Source organism: Lepisosteus oculatus, chromosome 12, assembly GCF_040954835.1.
Source record: "Lepisosteus oculatus isolate fLepOcu1 chromosome 12, fLepOcu1.hap2, whole genome shotgun sequence".
NCBI classification, from domain to species: domain Eukaryota; kingdom Metazoa; phylum Chordata; class Actinopteri; order Semionotiformes; family Lepisosteidae; genus Lepisosteus; species Lepisosteus oculatus.
In genome coordinates this window covers 23,788,651-23,808,112 of record NC_090707.1, presented here as the reverse complement: position 1 = coordinate 23,808,112, position 19,462 = coordinate 23,788,651, and the positions used below count along the sequence as shown (strand labels likewise).

The following is a 19,462-nucleotide window of genomic DNA, read 5'->3' as shown; positions in this document are numbered from 1 at the left end:
GAATGAATCAAAAAAGTATGTATTCATATTTTTCAATTATTCACATATTTTATTTCATGATTGTCTGTAGAATGAATATTGCTGGAGACAGTCTAACAACAAACCACAAAATAAATAGTCAATTATATAAAAAAGAAAGCCTCTGTTATCAACCAGCAGAGAAGCCGACTATTGCTATCATTATGTAATTACTACAGTTTTAATAAAAATTGCAATAATTTATAGTGGAGGGATTTCTGTACACAGTGGCTTCGTTTCCCTAATGGACATTGGGCACAAGTGACTGACTCTGGTGTATGGACGTTTCTGTTGATTCCAGAGATGAGAAGAAAAATGCTAATTTTTCCGGCAGCCTCAGGGTGCAGCCCTCCCCCACCGCCCGCAAGAGATCTTAAAATGGACACAGACACTTTGGTGCCAGAATTCTTCTGGAATGTAAAATGTTTCACCTACACTTCAGTTCTGAGTTGGTTTGGGCATAGCTCCTATGTAAATATTTAAGGGCATTTTAGTTGGTTCTGTGCACACTGGTGTGGTCTCAATTTTTAAAAAATGTAACTCTCTAACCTCTAACTACAATATATAAATGAGTAAATAAGCTAAAATTTACTGTAAGTTTATAAAATGTTGTACATAGGATTGCTACCTCTTACTGACAAAAATTGGTTTGAACTTGGTTTGAAAGCTTTCTAAGAACCCAATGAACCCTACACTTACTGCAACAGTTCTTACCTGCATATAAACATATGCACTGGGTGTTGCTTCTCCTTGACTCTTCTCCTAGACTAAATTTATTGTTGAGAAAACCAACTTTTTAATTATTTTAATTGTATGTTATACAGATACTTCCCAACGTGAGGGATATGTTCTGCAAAAGTTTACTTAAGCCAAAATTGATATGGTTACACGGAGGAACTCTTATACTGTACGTAAAAAATTTCACCTTTTATCATTAATATACTACTGTAATTATACAAAACTACACTTTTCAAATCAGCAGAGCACCTTTCAGTTGCTTGAAAGGCTACCATAGCAAAAACACGGCAGAAATTATTTAAGACAACACACACAAGGCAATGTAAAGCAAAATATGGGTGCCTCTTATGCACTAATGTAAATTGTCACATCTCAAGATCTTGTGTTGTAACTGTATTCTGCAGGAATATGAGTTTTTCTTAGTGGTATTGAACAAGTGTTTCATTATCTGCTTCAACACCATTTCTCTGTTTGTGTTTGCATTCTAATTTAACCATCCTAAAATTTCTACTTCACCAAATATCGAATGTAGAGCCATCTACAGTATAAGTTAAGTTACCTGCTGATTTTGACATCATCATTACAGTTAATTGTCTGTTGCTGCTGTGGATAGCCAGTAAAATATGCTGATGGAAAAAAGAAATGCAACACACTGGCCCTTCGTCTGTGTAGAACAGGCTGAAGAGTGACTAATCCATGAAGAGGACCTGATGCCACTGCTGACGAGTCCATTGCGGCCTCTGTCTGGCCAAAGCCAGTCGGGTGTGACATCTAGGAGGTGTGAGCAGAGGGCCTCCGACTGGTTGTCTTGCTCTAAGGCCAGCAGCATGGAGCCTCACTGTCCTGTCACTGATGCGGGCATTGTGTCTGCCGGCAGTTTCAGCAACGGTATGGGTGGCAGATCTGGAACAATCTCTCGGATGGACCAGTCTGATGTGTCAGTCCTGCTCTGGTGTGGTCACTCAAGGGCGACCGGATCTTGGATGGTCATCTGTCCTGCCGGTCTGCCGAAACTTTCTTTGCAGCCGAACGGCTTACTCCATAGTGTCTGGCAACGCTGGCACATGACATGCCTGCCTGCAGCATGCCAATGGCCCTCTCCCTTGCTTCTGGTGACATTCAAGTCATTATGGAATACACAGAAAACTGACTAAGTGTGGCCTTTTTCTTGCAGTGACCTAAGCTTTGAATTAAGGCCTTTTTAAAGGTGACATGATCAGGCATTGTTCCATCCGGACCTCGTTGGGTAAAAGTGCACCTGACAAGCTTTTGTGTGATTGGCATGTTGCAATGCCTCACTGCACGAGCTGTACTGCTGGTCAGAGGGCTTAAAACAAACTGACAACTTTTTGTGAAAGTACATAAGCTATAGCTATAGTATTCTCTTTCCAGAAAATGTTGTGTTTCTTATTTCCATCAGCATATAAGAAATAACTTTGCATGGTAATAAAGGTGTGCATATGCTAACAAAAGAGGTTGCAAGACTTCATCTGTAGCAGAATAGCTCACAGTTCAGGAAGAGGGAGAAAGATGTGTAAACAAAATTAAACAATTCAGGTGGGTAGATGCATCAGCATGCGTAGTCTGCAAAGGAACAAGTGATAGGTTTCATGCTGAAAAAAGGAGAGAAAACACAACATTTCGGCTGGGAGGCCTTCTTCAAATGCCACACTTGACAACTTTCTTTTCAGCATGGAATAAACCCATTACTTGTTCCAATATTGAACAATGGATGCTAAACTTCTCAGGAGGGACCAGAAATTCTGTACATTTAATGTTCAGGGAAGTATTATAGATTTCCCAGACACTGAGCTCAAAAAGAGAACAATCCTGGCCAAAACCAGGATGAATTCCTGGGATATAATTAATATTTAATATTATATTATTAAACATGTCAGTAGAGCAATTTTCACATAAGACAATTCAGAAACAACACTTAAAGTAAGAGGTTTCAAATGGCATACATTTTTTCAAATTTTTAGTTCCAGCAGTACACGAGTCAACTTGTATTGCTTATATTTTAATTTATGATATTGTGTCCCTGTAAATACTGTAGGTTGAAAATCTGGAATTTCATTTTTTCAAATACAATACTGGTTGCACTCCAGTGAAAGCCCTTATTCTATTCGGAATTTTATAAAATAGATGTGTGTTTAAATTGGCCAGCCTTAGAAAAAGTTGTCTTTTATTAAATCTATACAGTCATTACTGTATGGTTCCTTCTTAATATCACAATGATCTGTAAACAAACAGTCACTAATAATCAACATAAAATTCACAAGCACTCTTCAGAAAGCTTAATCATGCTTGACAAACGACCATTAATGTCTTCTAGCTGTGTTTTCATCTAAACAACATTTGAAAACTAGATTTATTCATTTCAATGAAAATTTAAACACTAATAAAAACAAAAATTACATTATGTTTTAAAAGACAATAAATAGCAATGTATTATTTTATAAGTGTAAAACTAAGTCACTAAGTGAAAAATTGCAGATTAATACTGATAAAGAGCATCTAATGGTAATACTATTACAAATATCAGACCTTTCATTGTTTAAAGTCTGTTCATATAGAACTCATTGCATCTCACATTTTTTCTTTGAATGTTAGTGATCTAAGCTAGCTTTTCTGTTTCCTGTGTAGTGAGTCTCCAACAATGAATACTTCAATCATGAACTGTAACTTTTTAAAGGGGTACTTATTATTAACATTGCTTTTCTTCAGAAGTTATTGTGAATTGTGATCAGGTTATCGATGGTTCTGGCCAATGTGAAGATTAAAGATTGCTGAGTGAATACCTTAATTTTTCATTTCCCTAATATACAATATTAATAACAACTAAACTTGTTCTAATAGTAAAGAATAATAGTTGAACCTCTGAATAAATAGCTTATTCTCAGAACATGCATACTGTATATGATAACTCTTGAACATATGTGAGATGTCTGTGTCTGAATCACTAGACATTCCAGTGTTTCTTTACACAGTGGTATTTGTTGCTTCTGATGCATGGTACTGTATGAGGCTGCCTGAAAATAAAATGATCTTGCTTTGCATGTTATGGTTTAGTTACATTTATAGTAGCATCTGCAAAATCTTAAAATTGCTGTTTCATGTAATTAGGTTAAACAAGATATTAATTTACATAAATTATTTTGTCAAAGGTGCTACATTCAATATCCTCTCTGGTACTTGAAGACCATTTCTGCAATATGTGCAATAAAAGGCCCCAGCTTGATCACTTCAAGTTTTCCAAGACCATTTGCAAAGTCACTTGCTGTAAAATAATCACAACTTATAAATATTATAATATGAAATTGAGCTTTATGTCAAAGGCTTGAACATATAACCTGCATTTTGAATAATTTGACTCTGGGAATCACAAGACAAAATCTCTAACATAAGGGCTATTATAAACACCACCAACAGAATAATCAAAATAAAATAAAATTAAACATTTATGTAACAGCCAAAAACAAAAACAGCTTTCATCAAATACGCAGTCATTGAAAAAGACATTGTTATTTGCTGACCCAAAATAAATTTTAAAAATGAAAAAAAAAGTGGAACAATCATGTGTAAGAGGCAGGAAGACTACTAGTAGGAAATATCAACACTGCCTCCAGGGCTCTAAACTGAACCCTTAAACATTCCAGTGGCCCTAAAGCATTTGGTTCACTCCAAATTATTAAAAAATAAATGATGATGAAACAAATTCTGATCACACATGATAACATCTAAAGTATTCCAGAGACTCAGGAAAGAACTGTTGTTTTTTTGTGCTGTGTGTGAGTTTATGTGTAATTGAATGTTCATGTTTATATACTGTATGAACAACACTTAATGCTTTAACTGTAGAAATCAGAGCTCACATTTCTGGAAAATAGAAATCTTAATCTCCAGAATAATCTTAATTACATTTTTTGGGGAATAACTGTCTTTTCCAAAGGATTTAGAAAATGTTAATGTACTTTGTGTGTTCAAAAGATTTGCATTCACACAGCATTCAGGGGTGAAAAAGGTACTATTGGGGAAAAATGTATTAGAGCCCTATTGGTTTTCGATTTTCACTAGCTGTAGCATAGGTTAAAATTAGGAAGTGGTGAAACTACAACAAGCTCTAACAGGGGCTTTTGGTGACGACGAAAATAAGGTCTAAAGCATTAAAAATGCTAAAAATTTCATAGACTTTAAATCAACCCATTGCTAAATAAAATTAGTTACAATGACACCATTATATAGGTAACATTATATAGATGTAAGAAAGCTCCTTTTGATGAAAGTAACTCTCTTAATTGACAAATAAAAAGGTTTGTAATACTGTATGTAAAACCTTTCTTTCAAATGACATAGAGGTGTTATTCAAATGCTTTATTTCCCCATAATGCAGTTACTGTATGTATTTTTCTTTTCACTTTCTGTGTTTAGTTAATTGGCTTTCCAGTTTACCAAAATAAAAAACATACATACAGTACAAACTGACTAAATTGAGTCAAAGTGTGTAGTACTGTACTTGAATCATACTTTAAACTGTATGATTAATGTAAAAAATGAATGCAAATTCTGGTCCGATAACACCTTCTAAGTCTCATCCCTCCTGCACACACATACAAGCAAGTATGCATTCCATTAATCATTTTGAGGTTGAATTTGTGAGATGCACAGGTATAAGGTACCTGGGTGACTCAAGTTACTGCTAGGGGTTTTTAGAAGTGATAAGCAATATTTTATCACTTGTAAATCACTCATTCTTTGTTCATTCTTTGATGCTGTAAAGACTGCTTAATGTCAGGTTTTCAAGTGCCTACAGCGTACGACACACATAAAAATAAAATCAAACATTTACAGCAAATTAATGTTTATGCAGAGCACCAGCTACTGGCATGTACAGTACTAGAGTGTCAAAAAAGTAAAGTGTCCTTTAAAACAATGGAAAAAGCAGGTCTGGAGCATCAAGTTAACAACTTGGGTATGGAAGGAGGAACATTAATCTGGAATATATAAACGTGTACATTATAGAATAGAAATAAGTTGTCATCACTTAAAAGCAGGATAGCTGAATATAGAGAGAACAAACTAGGTGCAATGCCATTGGCTCAAGAGGGTCATGTGATGCATTGAAGGATGATGGGTAGAAATTAGAGTGTGCCCATTCCAGTGACCTCAGACGTCAGCCTAGAACAGTCAGGGGAGGAGGGAGAAAGTAGGGATGGGGGAAGAGATAGAAAAAATAGAGAAAAATAAAACAATGCTGAAAGCATTTGACACTTTTGTACAACATTGTTGAGCTCTGCAGTTATTCTCCAAAGAATTCTCTGCATCAGTGAATTCTCATGCATATGAAGTGGATGGTAAAGCCAAGAACCTGAAAATGATGTAATTGAATATTTAAATTACATTATTCAAGAAACCTGCCACATGTTTTCCATTAAACATTTTATTCTACTAGCCAGAATTAATTCAGACCTTTACAATAATAAAGTTATGACTGATCAGTGATAGAAGCTTGGATTCCAACAACTGGATAATTTGGACTTTGGACAAAGAATTGATTTCTTAACCCAACATTAAGAAAAGAATGAGGTTGTCCATTTGAAAGAAAAGTATTATTAAACTTTTAACATTTAATCCTAACAATAAAAAGTCATCCTGATCTCTGTTTTCCACTCAAAGCAATGGAAAATGGTTTAATTTTCCATTAATATTTTTTTCTCATGATTTAGTTTTATTGATGTGACAGACTAAGAAGGGTTTGTTATGGTGATGTAATTATCCAAGATTCCTTAGAACCTTCCACCCCTTCCCTTTTGTCGTGGTAGCCTGGTAATTTGACAATTATCTGGGCTGTGAAGGTTGAGCATAACAGTGTGAATCCAAGGTCAGTTCATACATGCTTACATGCATCAATGATGAGAAGTATTTTCTTTACTGGTCATAATATTACTTAACTTTAAATTCTGATGTTTGCAAAAGTATATGGAAAGAGTGGATAGTGACCTATAATCTTGGTTCCATGAAAGGTTACAATATGGCCTAAGACACAACCGCTTTTGGATGAGGTGAAATTCATTTACAATATATTTCTGAAATAGACCACTTTCTGTTATTTAAACAAATACAGTTAAAACCATATTAAAAATAAAAAAGTATTTTTTATTTTTAAAAGTAAAAAAAGTTGTATTCAAATATACTTGTTTTAAAACATTGTCAGCATTAACTTAAGATAATACAATGGGAGGGAGTTAATTAATACTGTCTAACTTTTACAGTACAAGTTAAAAGATTAAGTCAGATATACCAGCTTTAAAACATTGCCAGCATTAACTCATGTGATAATACAGTGGAAGATTTGTAAATTCTCATGCTTGCTATGAAAGTGCCATCAGGATCATTATGATTTTCTCCTTGTTTGTCTTTGAAAGAACTATTGATTGTCCTCAGCTATTAACAATTAAAGTATGTCATTTTATACTACTGTACATGCATCACATTATTCCAGCTTCCTAGTCAACAACATTGCTACAGTATATAGTATTTTTAAGAGTTGTTCTTAATAGAACCACAAAGCTGAATCAACAACCTTTACTAAGCAAACCTGGTTAATGCAAAGACAGAAGAACAATACAGCTGGAGTCTATTGGAGTGTGCATGCTAAAAATTACACTACATCATATCTACATGTACAATATTTAGGTAAAAATGTTTTGCCCAAAAGCTACATTTATGTTTAAGTTAGTGATTTACAGGAATAATTTTAAATAGATCTAAAGGTGTACATCAGGTTAACAAGGTGAAGACTGCTGTAAGCTTCAGAAAATGAGGCCAGTTAGGGCTTCAGGATGTAGACATGGATGAGGGTTCATTCCACATGGCTGCCACGTCTCTGAACCTGCCAGTGGAACCGTGGAAAGCAACATCTATTAGTAATTTGGGTTGCTATACTGGTTGCGCTACTTCTGAATTGTATCCATTGTTTTAAGGAATTTCAAAGCACAGAGCAATGTGAAATTTCTACATGCTTATCTTTTCTTATCTTTTTCAAGTGGTCTCGGTTCTCACTGATGGAGAATCTCTGGTGGCCCTTTTATGACTCCCTACTTTATGCTTCTCTGTCTTCATCTGCAGTAATGTAACATAGAAGCTTTAAAGCCTAAAGAAACTCAGTTGAAAACAGTGTGATCCTAAGACTACAGCTGGAAGTATTGTGGATACCAATTAAGTCAGGGTACTAAAAGAAAAAAAAGTTATACTACATTTTAATTCAATGAAGCCCTAAGTGTTACACCCAGTAAATTTATAACAGAACGTTTTCTGGACAAACGGATCAAGGGCAGAATGACCATGAGCTAGTTAGCAGTTGGTACAGCAAGCAAGGGACATTACCTTGCGTTGATGAGGTACTGGGCAAGGCTAATGTTGGCAGGGGTTCCTGTGATGGTAATCTGACGCTCTGTTGAGCCTTCCATGGCATTAGCGATTTTGATCTGTGCTCCAGACATCTGCCGGATCTCGTTGATTTTGGTTCCCTGGCGCCCGATTATGCAGCCTATTAGCTGGAAGAAATTGCAGAGGTTCTTAAAAGGAAAAACAGTGTCTGAAGCCCAAATCTTATCCAGATTTCACAGGAATTCCATAGTAGCCATTAGCCTTTACCATCAATTTAGTATAAATTCCGTAGGGTCTATGAAACAAACTGCCAATCCAAAAGCTGAAGTTCTTTGACTTGACTATCTGCTAGGATCAAGTGATAATGGATAGCAACAATGGACTGAATGGTTCTGTTGGTTTATTATTTTTCTTTCGTTACACTAGTTTATCCATTATTGAGCATTTTACTCTAATATTAAGAGTAAATCATTGTGATCCCACATGGAACTTTATACAACAGCAATTCCTGGCTGTTCGCAAGCAAGCATCTGTCTCTTTGGTACTGTAGATGTAAAATGTTTAAAAACAATAGAGCTACAGATAATTAAGACTGATGAGATCTTAAAGGATCTCAGCTGGTACATTGCTTCCTGTAGTGCACAGAACAACGTCAGTAAAATCTTTGATGCAGCAAGAAAATGTTCACACAAAAGGAGAGGCAACTTAAGAACACAGCTATAATCTGCAAGGCACAATTTGCAAGTGCTATACTCACATCATTGGGAATGGTGAGTTCATGAGTACTGGCCGGGGGATTGGCATCCAGACCTAAAGTGAGGTAATGGAAAGGATAGCATAAATAGCATTGTGAACAAACATGATCTGCATGGTGTTTTGATCAGTTGGCTATGGTCTTCTAACTCTCGAAGAACAGGTTCCATGATCACAGAGCTGGAATAGGCTGGTTGCCAAGCTAGGGAGGTATCTGGATTCACAACAGAAAACAGTGGTGTTAGTTTTCTTGGAAATGAATTGCGCTGGGGTTAAAAAGAGGGAAAATGACTTTGGAGTTCATTTGATGTTGAGTGTTTATTGAATGGATGAAAAAAAAATATTACAAAAATGCTTATTTTCCTGAATCTTTCATCAAAGAGTACAAAACATCCCTGAACCTACAGGTTGTGTATATTTTTGCTATCAGAGAACTTCATTTAGAACAAATGTGAAACAATGACACAGAGATTACCCATTGATACAGCAGGGCATTTATCCTTAGGATTACATCCTGCCATGGATTTAAACCCACAACCCCCTAATCTGGAGATCAGAGACCTAATCACTACTGCATTTCACAGCCATGTAAATATATTACTTGTCATTGTCAGATAAAAGCACTGCACCAGTTGATTGGAAATGCTGGACAATTACAAGGCAAGTAAAGAAGAGGGATGAACAATGTTACAAAATCTTTTAAATTGAATAATGTGTTGTATCATTCTTACAATTACAGAACTTTTTCAATTTTTTAATACAATTTAGACATGCAACAATGCTTTTGAACTTTAAAATAAATTTGTATTAAACTTCATACATAAGAAAAAAATGCATTTTAAGTAAACTATTTATCTGAAAATCTATGAAGGATGCTCTTACTGTACTGGCAGTCTTTCTGTATGTCACACACTTAAGGCATTTATGCATCTATGCTGTACAACCTCAATAGGATGATATAAACTTTTTTTATCTTTTGAACCTATAATGTAGAGTTTTCTAAAAGAAAAAAGTAGTATATGATGAGAAATTGTGACTCTGCATGCAAATAAAACAGTAAAGCATCAATGATGCCTATTAAAAATACTAATACATCCAAAAATATTGAAACGCAGGACAGATTTCTGTAATTCAACTTAGTTCAACTAAGTTCACAGTAACAACCTTTTAATGAAGAAGAAACAAACTCTGCATAGGCATCTTCCAAAACATGGAATAACCTTAAAATGTTGTAATCTATTTGAATCCAAACTATCTGAGTTAAAGATTTTTTAAATACAGTATACTATAGTTTAAACTCTGAGCTTCAATGTAAAAAACCTTGAGGTATCTTTCACAAAAAACTCCTAGTATGATGAAATACACCTTATTTATAGGTTTATCATTGCCCACAGTGCATGTACTTTCAAAAAAAGTTGTAGTTTCAAAAGTACAAATTTTGAAAGTAGTACTGTAGGTTGTTACGCTGAATTTGTTCACCTCCAACCATTTATAAAACTGCAGATTACTTTTGTAAACAATTTAGAAGTTTGTGAGTAAATGTGCACTTTTGATACCTTTTGGAAAGTGTCTGTAGCAGAAATGACTATGCTGTCTGAACATGATTGATACAGTAGAAGAAGTTCCTATGACTACCTAAGAGAGTTATCTCTTAGTCAGAGCTTAGTTAGAATGTAAGGATATAATCAGAAGGTAATTTATTGAAACTCCTTGTGATTCTTTTGCTTGATATGTTTCCTTAACCAAAATGGAAGAAATGTCTATAGTATATCCAGCCATGCTACTATTGTTTCAACAAAAAAAGCAAAAGTGGAACTATAGAACTGTTTAAAAAAACACATCAATATTATAATTTTTTCTAACATTTTATCTGGATTCAGATAACATTTGTTCTTGTGTGGTCTGGGGAGGTTTATGTATTCAGCTACAGTATATTTGTCCTTTTTTGTTTTAAATGTTTCTAATGAATTACAAATGACTGGTTAAAAATAGCTTTCAGATACACGGAAACAGATTTGCTCCCTGCTTGGCTAAAAATGTCACAAGTGCATATATTGAATGTGATTCACTTGCATATTTATGAGAGTTTCACAACTGGACTTTAGAGTACTTCTGCATGCACAGTTAAAATAGGATATCAAAGCAAAGTAATAAAATATACTCAAAGTTTTATGTACATTATACAGTGTACAGTATGTGCCATATATGATACATTATGTGTATGGTGTTGTATGCTTTGGAGGCAATACAACTTTAACCAGATAAGGTGTTCATGGCAAACTCAAGTGGTGAAAAATTGAAAGATGCTTTTTTGTGCATTTTCTTGAGAGGATCAATCTCACCTGAAGGTGAGTCAATTTCATAGAAGAACTAAGCAGTCAAGCAACTGAAAACAATACTTTCAATCTGAACCTTTACAGTTGTCACAAAAACTGTATTAATGACTTTAAATGTGAAAGTTGGAACAAAAAGTTTGAATCTAAGTTTATTTTAAACATAAAAGCAACAAGGAGTCCATGTCAGTATCAGTTATACTCATTTAGCTTTTTTTGTATTTAATCTCTTAGGGTTTAGGAACCTGATGGTATCCTTTGCATCTAGTTCTTAAATTTAAAAAGCATTACAATGATTTTGATAAAAAGCATACTGTATGTCCCAATAAAATAATGTGAATTGTGAACGAAAGACATTTAGTAATACAGTTTCCCATCCAACATCGATGCTGAAAACTGCAGTGTTGACCTGTTTGGATTTGCAAGGTCAAAGGAGGAAGACACTGTGAAGACATGCTCTGTTAAACAAAGCCTTCGGTCACGTAGGCCTTTGTTAACCTGACAGGAAAAAAGTCCTTCCATGGCCAGGAATTGAGCTCCCCTGTACCTGAAGGATAAAAACCTGGGGGCCTGTCAGAGCATAGGGACATGGAATGGAACAGACAAAACAAAAAAGATACCACTTGAATGTGGAGAGCAACCACCAGGGTATGTTGTAAAGAACAACATAAAAAGATAGAGAAAAGAGAGAAAATCTACAGGTACAAAGAGAAGGAAATTTGATAAAGGGCTTCTTGGGTACGTACCAGGGAAAGCAGGGGTGGTCTGTCCAAGGGGAGTAAAGGGGGTTTGCTGCATAGCCAACTGGTGGAGCTTGGTCAACTGCTGAGGGGTAGGAGGGACATTAGAACTAAGAGGTTATTGTTTTATAGCACAGGTCACACCAAAATTAAGAACATAACTCAACTAAGAAAAGAAAGAAGCCATGACAAACCATGGTGGAGAAAAGAAAGCGAAAAACTAGAGTAGGACTTGGCCTGTCCATTCCGTCCTTTAGAGTTGAGAAAATTGTTTTTGGTTACTGTTGCTCACACAGGATGCTGGTTTGATTTTTTTCTTATTCTCTTGAGGTGGAATAAGTGAAAAGAGTCTGAGCCAATGGGGAAATTATCTGTATTACTGTCATTACACTGTAATGACTTGCATGTTTTACTAAGTTAATGAATGCATTTTTTTTACTGTTTGAGGTATCTAATGATGAACTTTTTCCGCCTTTAAGGCTTTTATTTTGTAGAAAAATGAGTCTCTCCTACTTTTGGGACAAAGGTGTTCAAGACCTATATTACACAATAACACACTAATATATTGCACTAGATTAATATAAATAATTTAATATTAAAAATAGTAATATTTTTAGAACACATATTAATAAATATCCCTTTCTAAATCTGGCCAGGTGAAGGAGGAAATCCTGAAGTCATTCTGAGAAAGGATAACATTTTCCAAGCCTTCTGAAATATGGATATTTGAAACATATTTCCTATGTTTATATTATTATCCCATTAAAAAACAAGTGGCAAGAACCAATATTTATAAAATTGTGTAAAATTGTGTAAACTAGTATGTCCCACAGATGTTGGAAATTAGCTGGTGATGGATCTCTACTCCTAACAGATTGCTCCATCTCACCCCATAGATGATTGATTGGACTGAGATCTGGTGACTACAGCCCCACGTCCCAGGTTACATAAATCTTTCGTCATTCCCATTTTCCCTCTGAATTGCACACACTCATTAGGTACCTGCCTACCTGCTTTAAATAACATTGTCTGCACTAATAGTGCTGATTAAGCAGTCAATTACGTGGGAAGGGCAGGTGCACCTAATAAACTGGGCATTCAGTGTAAATGCTTCGTAAAATGAAAAAAAAATCTTAATTTGAATTTTATAATCCATTCTGCCAACAATTAAATTAAAGAACAGAGAAGCAACTTAGTCAGGATATATCATTCTGTAGTAAATTAAACAAAAGTATAGTAAATTAACTTGTCCGTTGGAATGTACAGTACTGTAACCAGATGTCAAGACAAGGAGCCAAGGTACAGTACATCTCCAAGCATCATGGAAGACTAATATCTTTACATACAGTACCAAAAGACGTGTTGAGAGCTTGACAAGTGAATCATTGATCGAAACAGCATCATGCTGGCTCACAAACATGTGGCAGCGCTTTGAAAGAGACTCCTCATTTCTACCTTCAATAAGATGAATATGCTGGTGTAACATCCCTGCACTTCCTCACAGTACGAAAGAGAGAATCCCACATATTACAGCACATTGAAACTTCCTCCAAGTTTCAATGTGCTGTAATATGTGCAAGTAAAAGGTGACATTTTATTCAGCTGTCCAGTACAGCTGGTTGCAAGAAAGTGACAAATCAGTGTGAAAACATAGTTTAAAAATTGGAAATACCTTCTGTGTATTCTTTCAAAACATGGTTAATATATCTGCAAACAAAATGAAATTCTGCAGTTTACTCCGATGTGCACTTTCTTTGTGGTAGCCATACACTGCAGTTGTAGGGGGGATTCTGGTTGAATATTAAGATACAGTATAAGCCAATACCTTAAACTTTTCGATTACCAACAATCTACTATTTAAACTAAGACTAAAACTTACCAACCTTATACTACTTACTGCATATTAAAGCTACTGGTTTTCTCAGTCAGCACCTTCAGTATTATAAACGCCTTCTCTCTATCTATTACAGATTAAAACAGTGAGTGATAAAGCATGTCCTTAAAGAAGATAGCCTATTGAACATTAAAGGTTTTATATAAGAATCTTACCTCAACAACGCATCCCTACTTTATCTTATGATGGTTAATATGGGTTGCAGTCAACTTGTGTTGACTTCAGACTTCATAACCAGCCAATCCAAAAATAAAAAGATCTTAGATAAGATTTGCCAATTGATCGAAATAAATGTCCAAAAGAATAAACCCAGAACCTTTCCTGAAAATAACAACGGGGAGTTGTCTGTTTCCATTTTTACAGGCCAAGTCCTAAAAAAGTGTTGGCTCAAAAAACAGGAGGCATAGGTTAAAAGAGTAATTTCAGCTTGTAATATGGCACAAATTACACATCAGAAATGGTATTAATATTATTAATTAATATTAATATTAGTCCTTGTTAACATAAGCATGCAGAATTCGTTAAAGATAGTGTGGGGGGTGAATGAAGACTGGGAACTCACATCTGGATGTGGGATGGCATACTGTCCCTGAATAGTGTAGGCCTGTTCAAAAGAAAAATACAAAACGGACATTAGAATCATCTCATTGAAACTGTTCAACTGTTCTTAAACATACTGTCATAAACACTTATACAACTGCTCTCTTCACTGTCACCCCATTTTTAGTTTTCTAAATAACACGTCTTAAATATAATACATCAGACTATAAAACCAAAAAATTCATTTTCAAAAATTAAATTTCTATGGAGCCTAGACCATCCAGTATTAACCAGTCATGCAATGAATAATTTTGCAGAACATAAAAGTTTGCTTTTTGGCAATGCCTAAACTCATTCTCAAATTTTCAGTTCAGACCTCTGGCCTCACTTATTGTTTTGCTACTGCTGATGTGTTACATCACTAAGTTTCATGTTGACACTTTTTTATATTTAACTGGATTAGTTTTGACTGTAATGAAATAATTTCCAGTTAATCTGCACACGGCTCAGAATATACTGTATTTGTACTGGACATAGGTCCTTATGAAGACTGATAAAAGTTATTTTCAAATGCTTGCTTGTTTTTCAAGAAACATGCAACCAACTTCTGCAATTAGAGTTAACAATCTGATAGTTCTGTATTAGAATTATGTTTTTTTTTTCTAAAACTACTAAGGCAAATAACCTGATTCATCAAATTATCCATCAATTATGAAAAAACATTTTTTTCTGGTAAGGGATGTCACCTATCCCAGAAATAACTGGATAGGACACCCACCCAACATATACAGTGCTGTGAAAAAGTAAGTACACCCCATGAAAATGTCAATTTATTTCAACTTATTTGCATGTACTGTATGGATATTTGATCTTCATTTCAACAGTATTGATCAATAAAGGTGATCTAATTTAACAGGTAACAATGAAAATTATTATTTGCAATCATTTATTCAACAAACAAAGTCAGAAATGCAATTCTCTGCTGTGGAAAAAATACGTACACCCCCTTACTTCAATAGCTGGTGTTGCCCCTTTTGGCAGAAATCACTTCTTGTAGGCGTTTCTTGTAATTGTCTATCAGTCTCCTCTATCGACTTAGAGAAATTTTTGTCTACTCCTCCTTACAGAACTCCCTCAACTGTGTGATATTTGAGGGCTTTCTTGCATCCTGACCGTCTGAGTCCAGGGCTCGAAGCGGCTGGCCTCGTTATCCTGTTTTTAACTCCCTTCCGGTTCCTAATCCCATTCAGGATTTTAACCTTGTCTGTCTTGGATGGTTCTCCTGGCACCTGGACCCTGGACTGCGCCCTGGTTTCCCTTTTTGAATTGTTTGGACTTGTTGCCCTGCGCCACGCCCCCGAGCACCAGATCACCGTCGTCACGCCCCCCAGTCTGTTATCACGTCCTGATCCTCATCGTGTTTTCCCAGTTGTCCTTTTCCAGTTACTTCCGGATTACACCGTCTGCATAGGGTCCTAAACTACGCACTTCACGGGAGCCTGGACCGGCACCCATGACACTCAAAGACCTCTTTTGATCTTGGCATGATGCAGTCACACACTTCAATTGCTAAGACCAAACCAGACCACAAGTTTCTGATGTTTATATAAGGCAGTGCCCCCCAAGTTACACTTGTAGCGGTGAGGCTTATTAATAAGGCAGAATTAAGTGTTTCTGAGCTTTCCCAAATTAGGCCTCATTTCTCTGTTCATCTCTGTGGTGCAGCCACAGAGAAACCATGCAGGCTTATTTAGGGTTCCTTTGATAAAAGACAGCTCCCAAAGGGGGATGCACTTAGCTAAGCCTGGCTATCATGATCAATGGTCATCCATTGGTGCCTATCTGTCTAGGGAGTGCCAGTTGGACATCTGGACTGCATTACTAAGTGTCAGGAGTAAGTGACTCATATCTCACCTTGATCAACCAATCAGGGACTGGTAGGGCCGAGTAACCCAAGTGGGACTCTGATGCCCATGGAACTTTCAGCCAATCAATGAGCTGAAGTTCCTCCAGGTAAAAACAGGCAACACAGAGAGCCTGGGAGATTCAGATTGAAGTTCAGATTCAGATTCAGATTCAGATTCAGATTCAGATTCAACAAGATTCAGTAAGATTCTAAAGGGAATTCAAAGGAGAATTCCAGGGCAGGACGGCCCAGGAGCAGAAGGCTCCCAAGGGCAGGACATTCTCGCAGCGCGCCTCCTGACCATCCTGAGACTCAGCCCGGACAACCACGGAACGGCCAGTGTGTCCGAGTGCCAGAACTTTCCTTTGTTCTAAGAGTCGAGAGCGGAGGTTGCCAGAGAGTAACCAGCAGCAGGCCTCGTGAACAGGTCGGAACTGTGGACAGCTGAATCACTATTCAGAACTAGCTCTTCATCAGGAACGAACCGGTCTTCTTCCTGACTTGCTGGGACCCACAGTCATCTTTTCTCCTGTGCACAAACTGTGCTAGTTAAACAACACCAACTAGCCGGTCAGTGAGCATCAGCAGCGCACCGTCGCAAGCCGCACAGCACAGCCTGGCACGGAGCCAGAGAGCGCGGATTGGACAGCAACAAGCCTGCAACTGTTTCTTTGTGCCCGCAGGAGATCTGAATCCCCAAAGATTGGATGAGTATTCAACTTCAATGCATTACAGCTCGAGAATTCAATTGTTATCCCAACCAGTTGATATCAATTTAATTCCTAAGAGTTATTTACTTGTTTGAGTATCTAATGTAGAAGTTGTAACCAAGTTCACTTTACGAAACGGTCTTAATGAATGATATACTGAACGTATGTCCTCTTGATATGTGTAACACTTTGTAACTTATTGAATATATACCTTTTGTATTCTGATAACCCTCTCGATAAGATCTGTTAGGTTTACATGCATATTCTATGTATTAATAAATGTATCCTCGTGTATTAGTACCTGTGTGTGTGCATTGTTTGAGTTATATCGCATGGTTGGATTCTAAAGCCATCAAAAGAATCAACTTTGTGATTTACTGCTACAATTAATAATTGTCTCAGTAAATGCCCAAACCCTACAGAACTGGTGCCTTCAGAGAGCCACTATGATTACATATTTGGCGTCCCTGAACCGGTTTTCCCTACACACTCTAAGGATGTTCTAATCATTTGCACCTGTTTTGGTGCACCTAATTCAAATTTTAGCCATTTGATGCAATGATAAAGGTAGGGGTGTACTAATTTTTTCCACACAAGGAAATTGCCTTTCTATTGATTTAAATAGTACAAATGAGGTCAAAATGTGATTTTTTAATGTTATGTTTTAAAATCAGATCACTTTTATCTATCAGTATTGTTGAAATGATGATCAAATATCCTTTTGTCCAAAAATGGGAAAAAAAAGACAAACCTTTTCATGGGATGTATTTACTTACCATTGTACATATACATATGGAAGATAAACATATACAGTATACAGTACAAACACAATTTAGAGACACCAGTTAATTTAGTCAGCTTTGGAAGATGGGAAGAAATTGGTGCACCCAGAGAAAAGCTAGGCTATAAGGAGAGAACCTGCTATTCTACACAAAAAGCACACCAGACCAGAATTGAGCCCAGAACCCAAGAGCTGTAAAACACAGAGTTAACCATCATCGTGCTGCAATTGAATAGCATAAAAATGTAATTTGGGTTAAGTCTTTGAGAAAGGAAAAAATGTAAATTGTGTTTTTTAATTTTTTTATCCATGGATACAAATGAGGTAACAATTAAAGTCAACACCAAATTCGAAGCCTTTATGAAATCACCCATCACATGCTGGATGAAAAATGCTTTCAATTTGGAATAAAGTCAGGCTGGTAATGCTAAGACTGGCAACTTCAAACACACAATTTGTTAACTAAATTTAGGTTAATGTATTAGCTGAAACAGCTCGAAATGTAGGAATTTCTGTAATTGTTTTCAAACACCTTTTCTAATTGGTGCACATTAAAAGAATATGATCTAAGGTTTCAAGAACAAGAATATTAATTAATTTGTGTGGATCCTTATGTAGGTGTAGACTGAACCAATGTCAGGAGTGAGGTTTCACAAATTTTGACTGAAGGCTAATTTCTGTATTTCTGATTTTAATGCTCATGACTTGCTTAATAGCAAAATATCTTAACAGAAATGTAAATTTTATGACAGGGTTTACAATAGCTTTATTAGTAAGTACATTTTTTTAATACAGTACATGAATAATCTATCTAAAGAAAGCTTGTTTGTTCAACTTTGTCTGGGTTTCATAATTTGAATACTTAGAAAGGAGTTTAGGGTTTTGTTAAATGACATGGTACTGTACCAGCTTCCCTTTGTAATATCTACAGAAAAGATTGCAGGTCTCAAACCTTTTTGGATTATACAATATGAACATAAAAATGGTGACCAATGTGAGCAGGCTATTTGACCCTACTTGTCTCAATCCCTGTTTATCAGAGAAAAGCCAGCACTCTAAGGAATACTGACATTTCTACAGATCCCCTTTTAGAAGAGCATATTTGACCAAAAGAAACACCTTCTGAGCTCCAGAACCCTTCCTGAAAACCTTCAGTGCAAAATGGTCCTTCATAACCAGGTTCCTCCCTCAAGCTTTTCACTTTTCTCTTGGGTGCTGGACATGCGAGTGAGAAGGTGAGAAAACCTGAGTGAACTAACAGGCAGTGGCTGGTGCTGCAGTAAAAGGCTGAGGTTGGCTGCGGACGCCGCCAGTGGGTCGGCTCTTACCTGGCCACCTGAAAAAATGACGGGGGTGGAGGCGGGCTTTGGGCGGTAGGGAATGGTGGCACCTTTCGGTGGGGACTAGGAGAGGGGAACAGGGAGAGGCGGAGACAGCATTAGAGCCGGATCCTTAAACAGAACAAGCAACAGCAGAGACACCAGTGAAAACACAACTCAGTGGCAATAAACCAGGATTGGGCCAAGGATGTTTATCGTGCTTAGGTTAGGAATTTGGTGTATTAGGTATTCAACTAAGAAGACCTGCGGTTCTTGTGCAGTTAATCTTACCTGTGACTTGGTTATTGTTTCCTTCTTGAAATAAATATTTTTCTTTTAAA

At 36.3% G+C, this 19,462-nt stretch overlaps 1 protein-coding gene across 19 annotated transcripts in view; it reads right to left on the bottom strand.

The window, feature by feature from the left end:
• Window positions 1–1,169: 1,169 nt before the first annotated feature.
• Window positions 1,170–19,462, bottom strand: part of pcbp3 (poly(rC) binding protein 3) — an 86,357-nt gene continuing 68,064 nt past the window's right edge. For 5 of the 19 annotated variants that reach the window (XM_015359294.2, XM_015359293.2, XM_015359296.2 and 2 more), the window contains 6 exons: window positions 19,062–19,205; window positions 14,428–14,469; window positions 11,978–12,056; window positions 8,903–8,955; window positions 8,143–8,312; window positions 5,944–7,648 (listed from right to left, as the gene is read on the bottom strand). In XM_015359294.2, the coding sequence (XP_015214780.1) occupies window positions 7,594–7,648; window positions 8,143–8,312; window positions 8,903–8,955; window positions 11,978–12,056; window positions 14,428–14,469; window positions 19,062–19,205 (543 nt within the window). In that variant the 3' untranslated portion in view covers window positions 5,944–7,593. The other 14 variants (XM_015359299.2, XM_015359300.2, XM_006636641.3 and 11 more) reach the window with 14 other exon arrangements.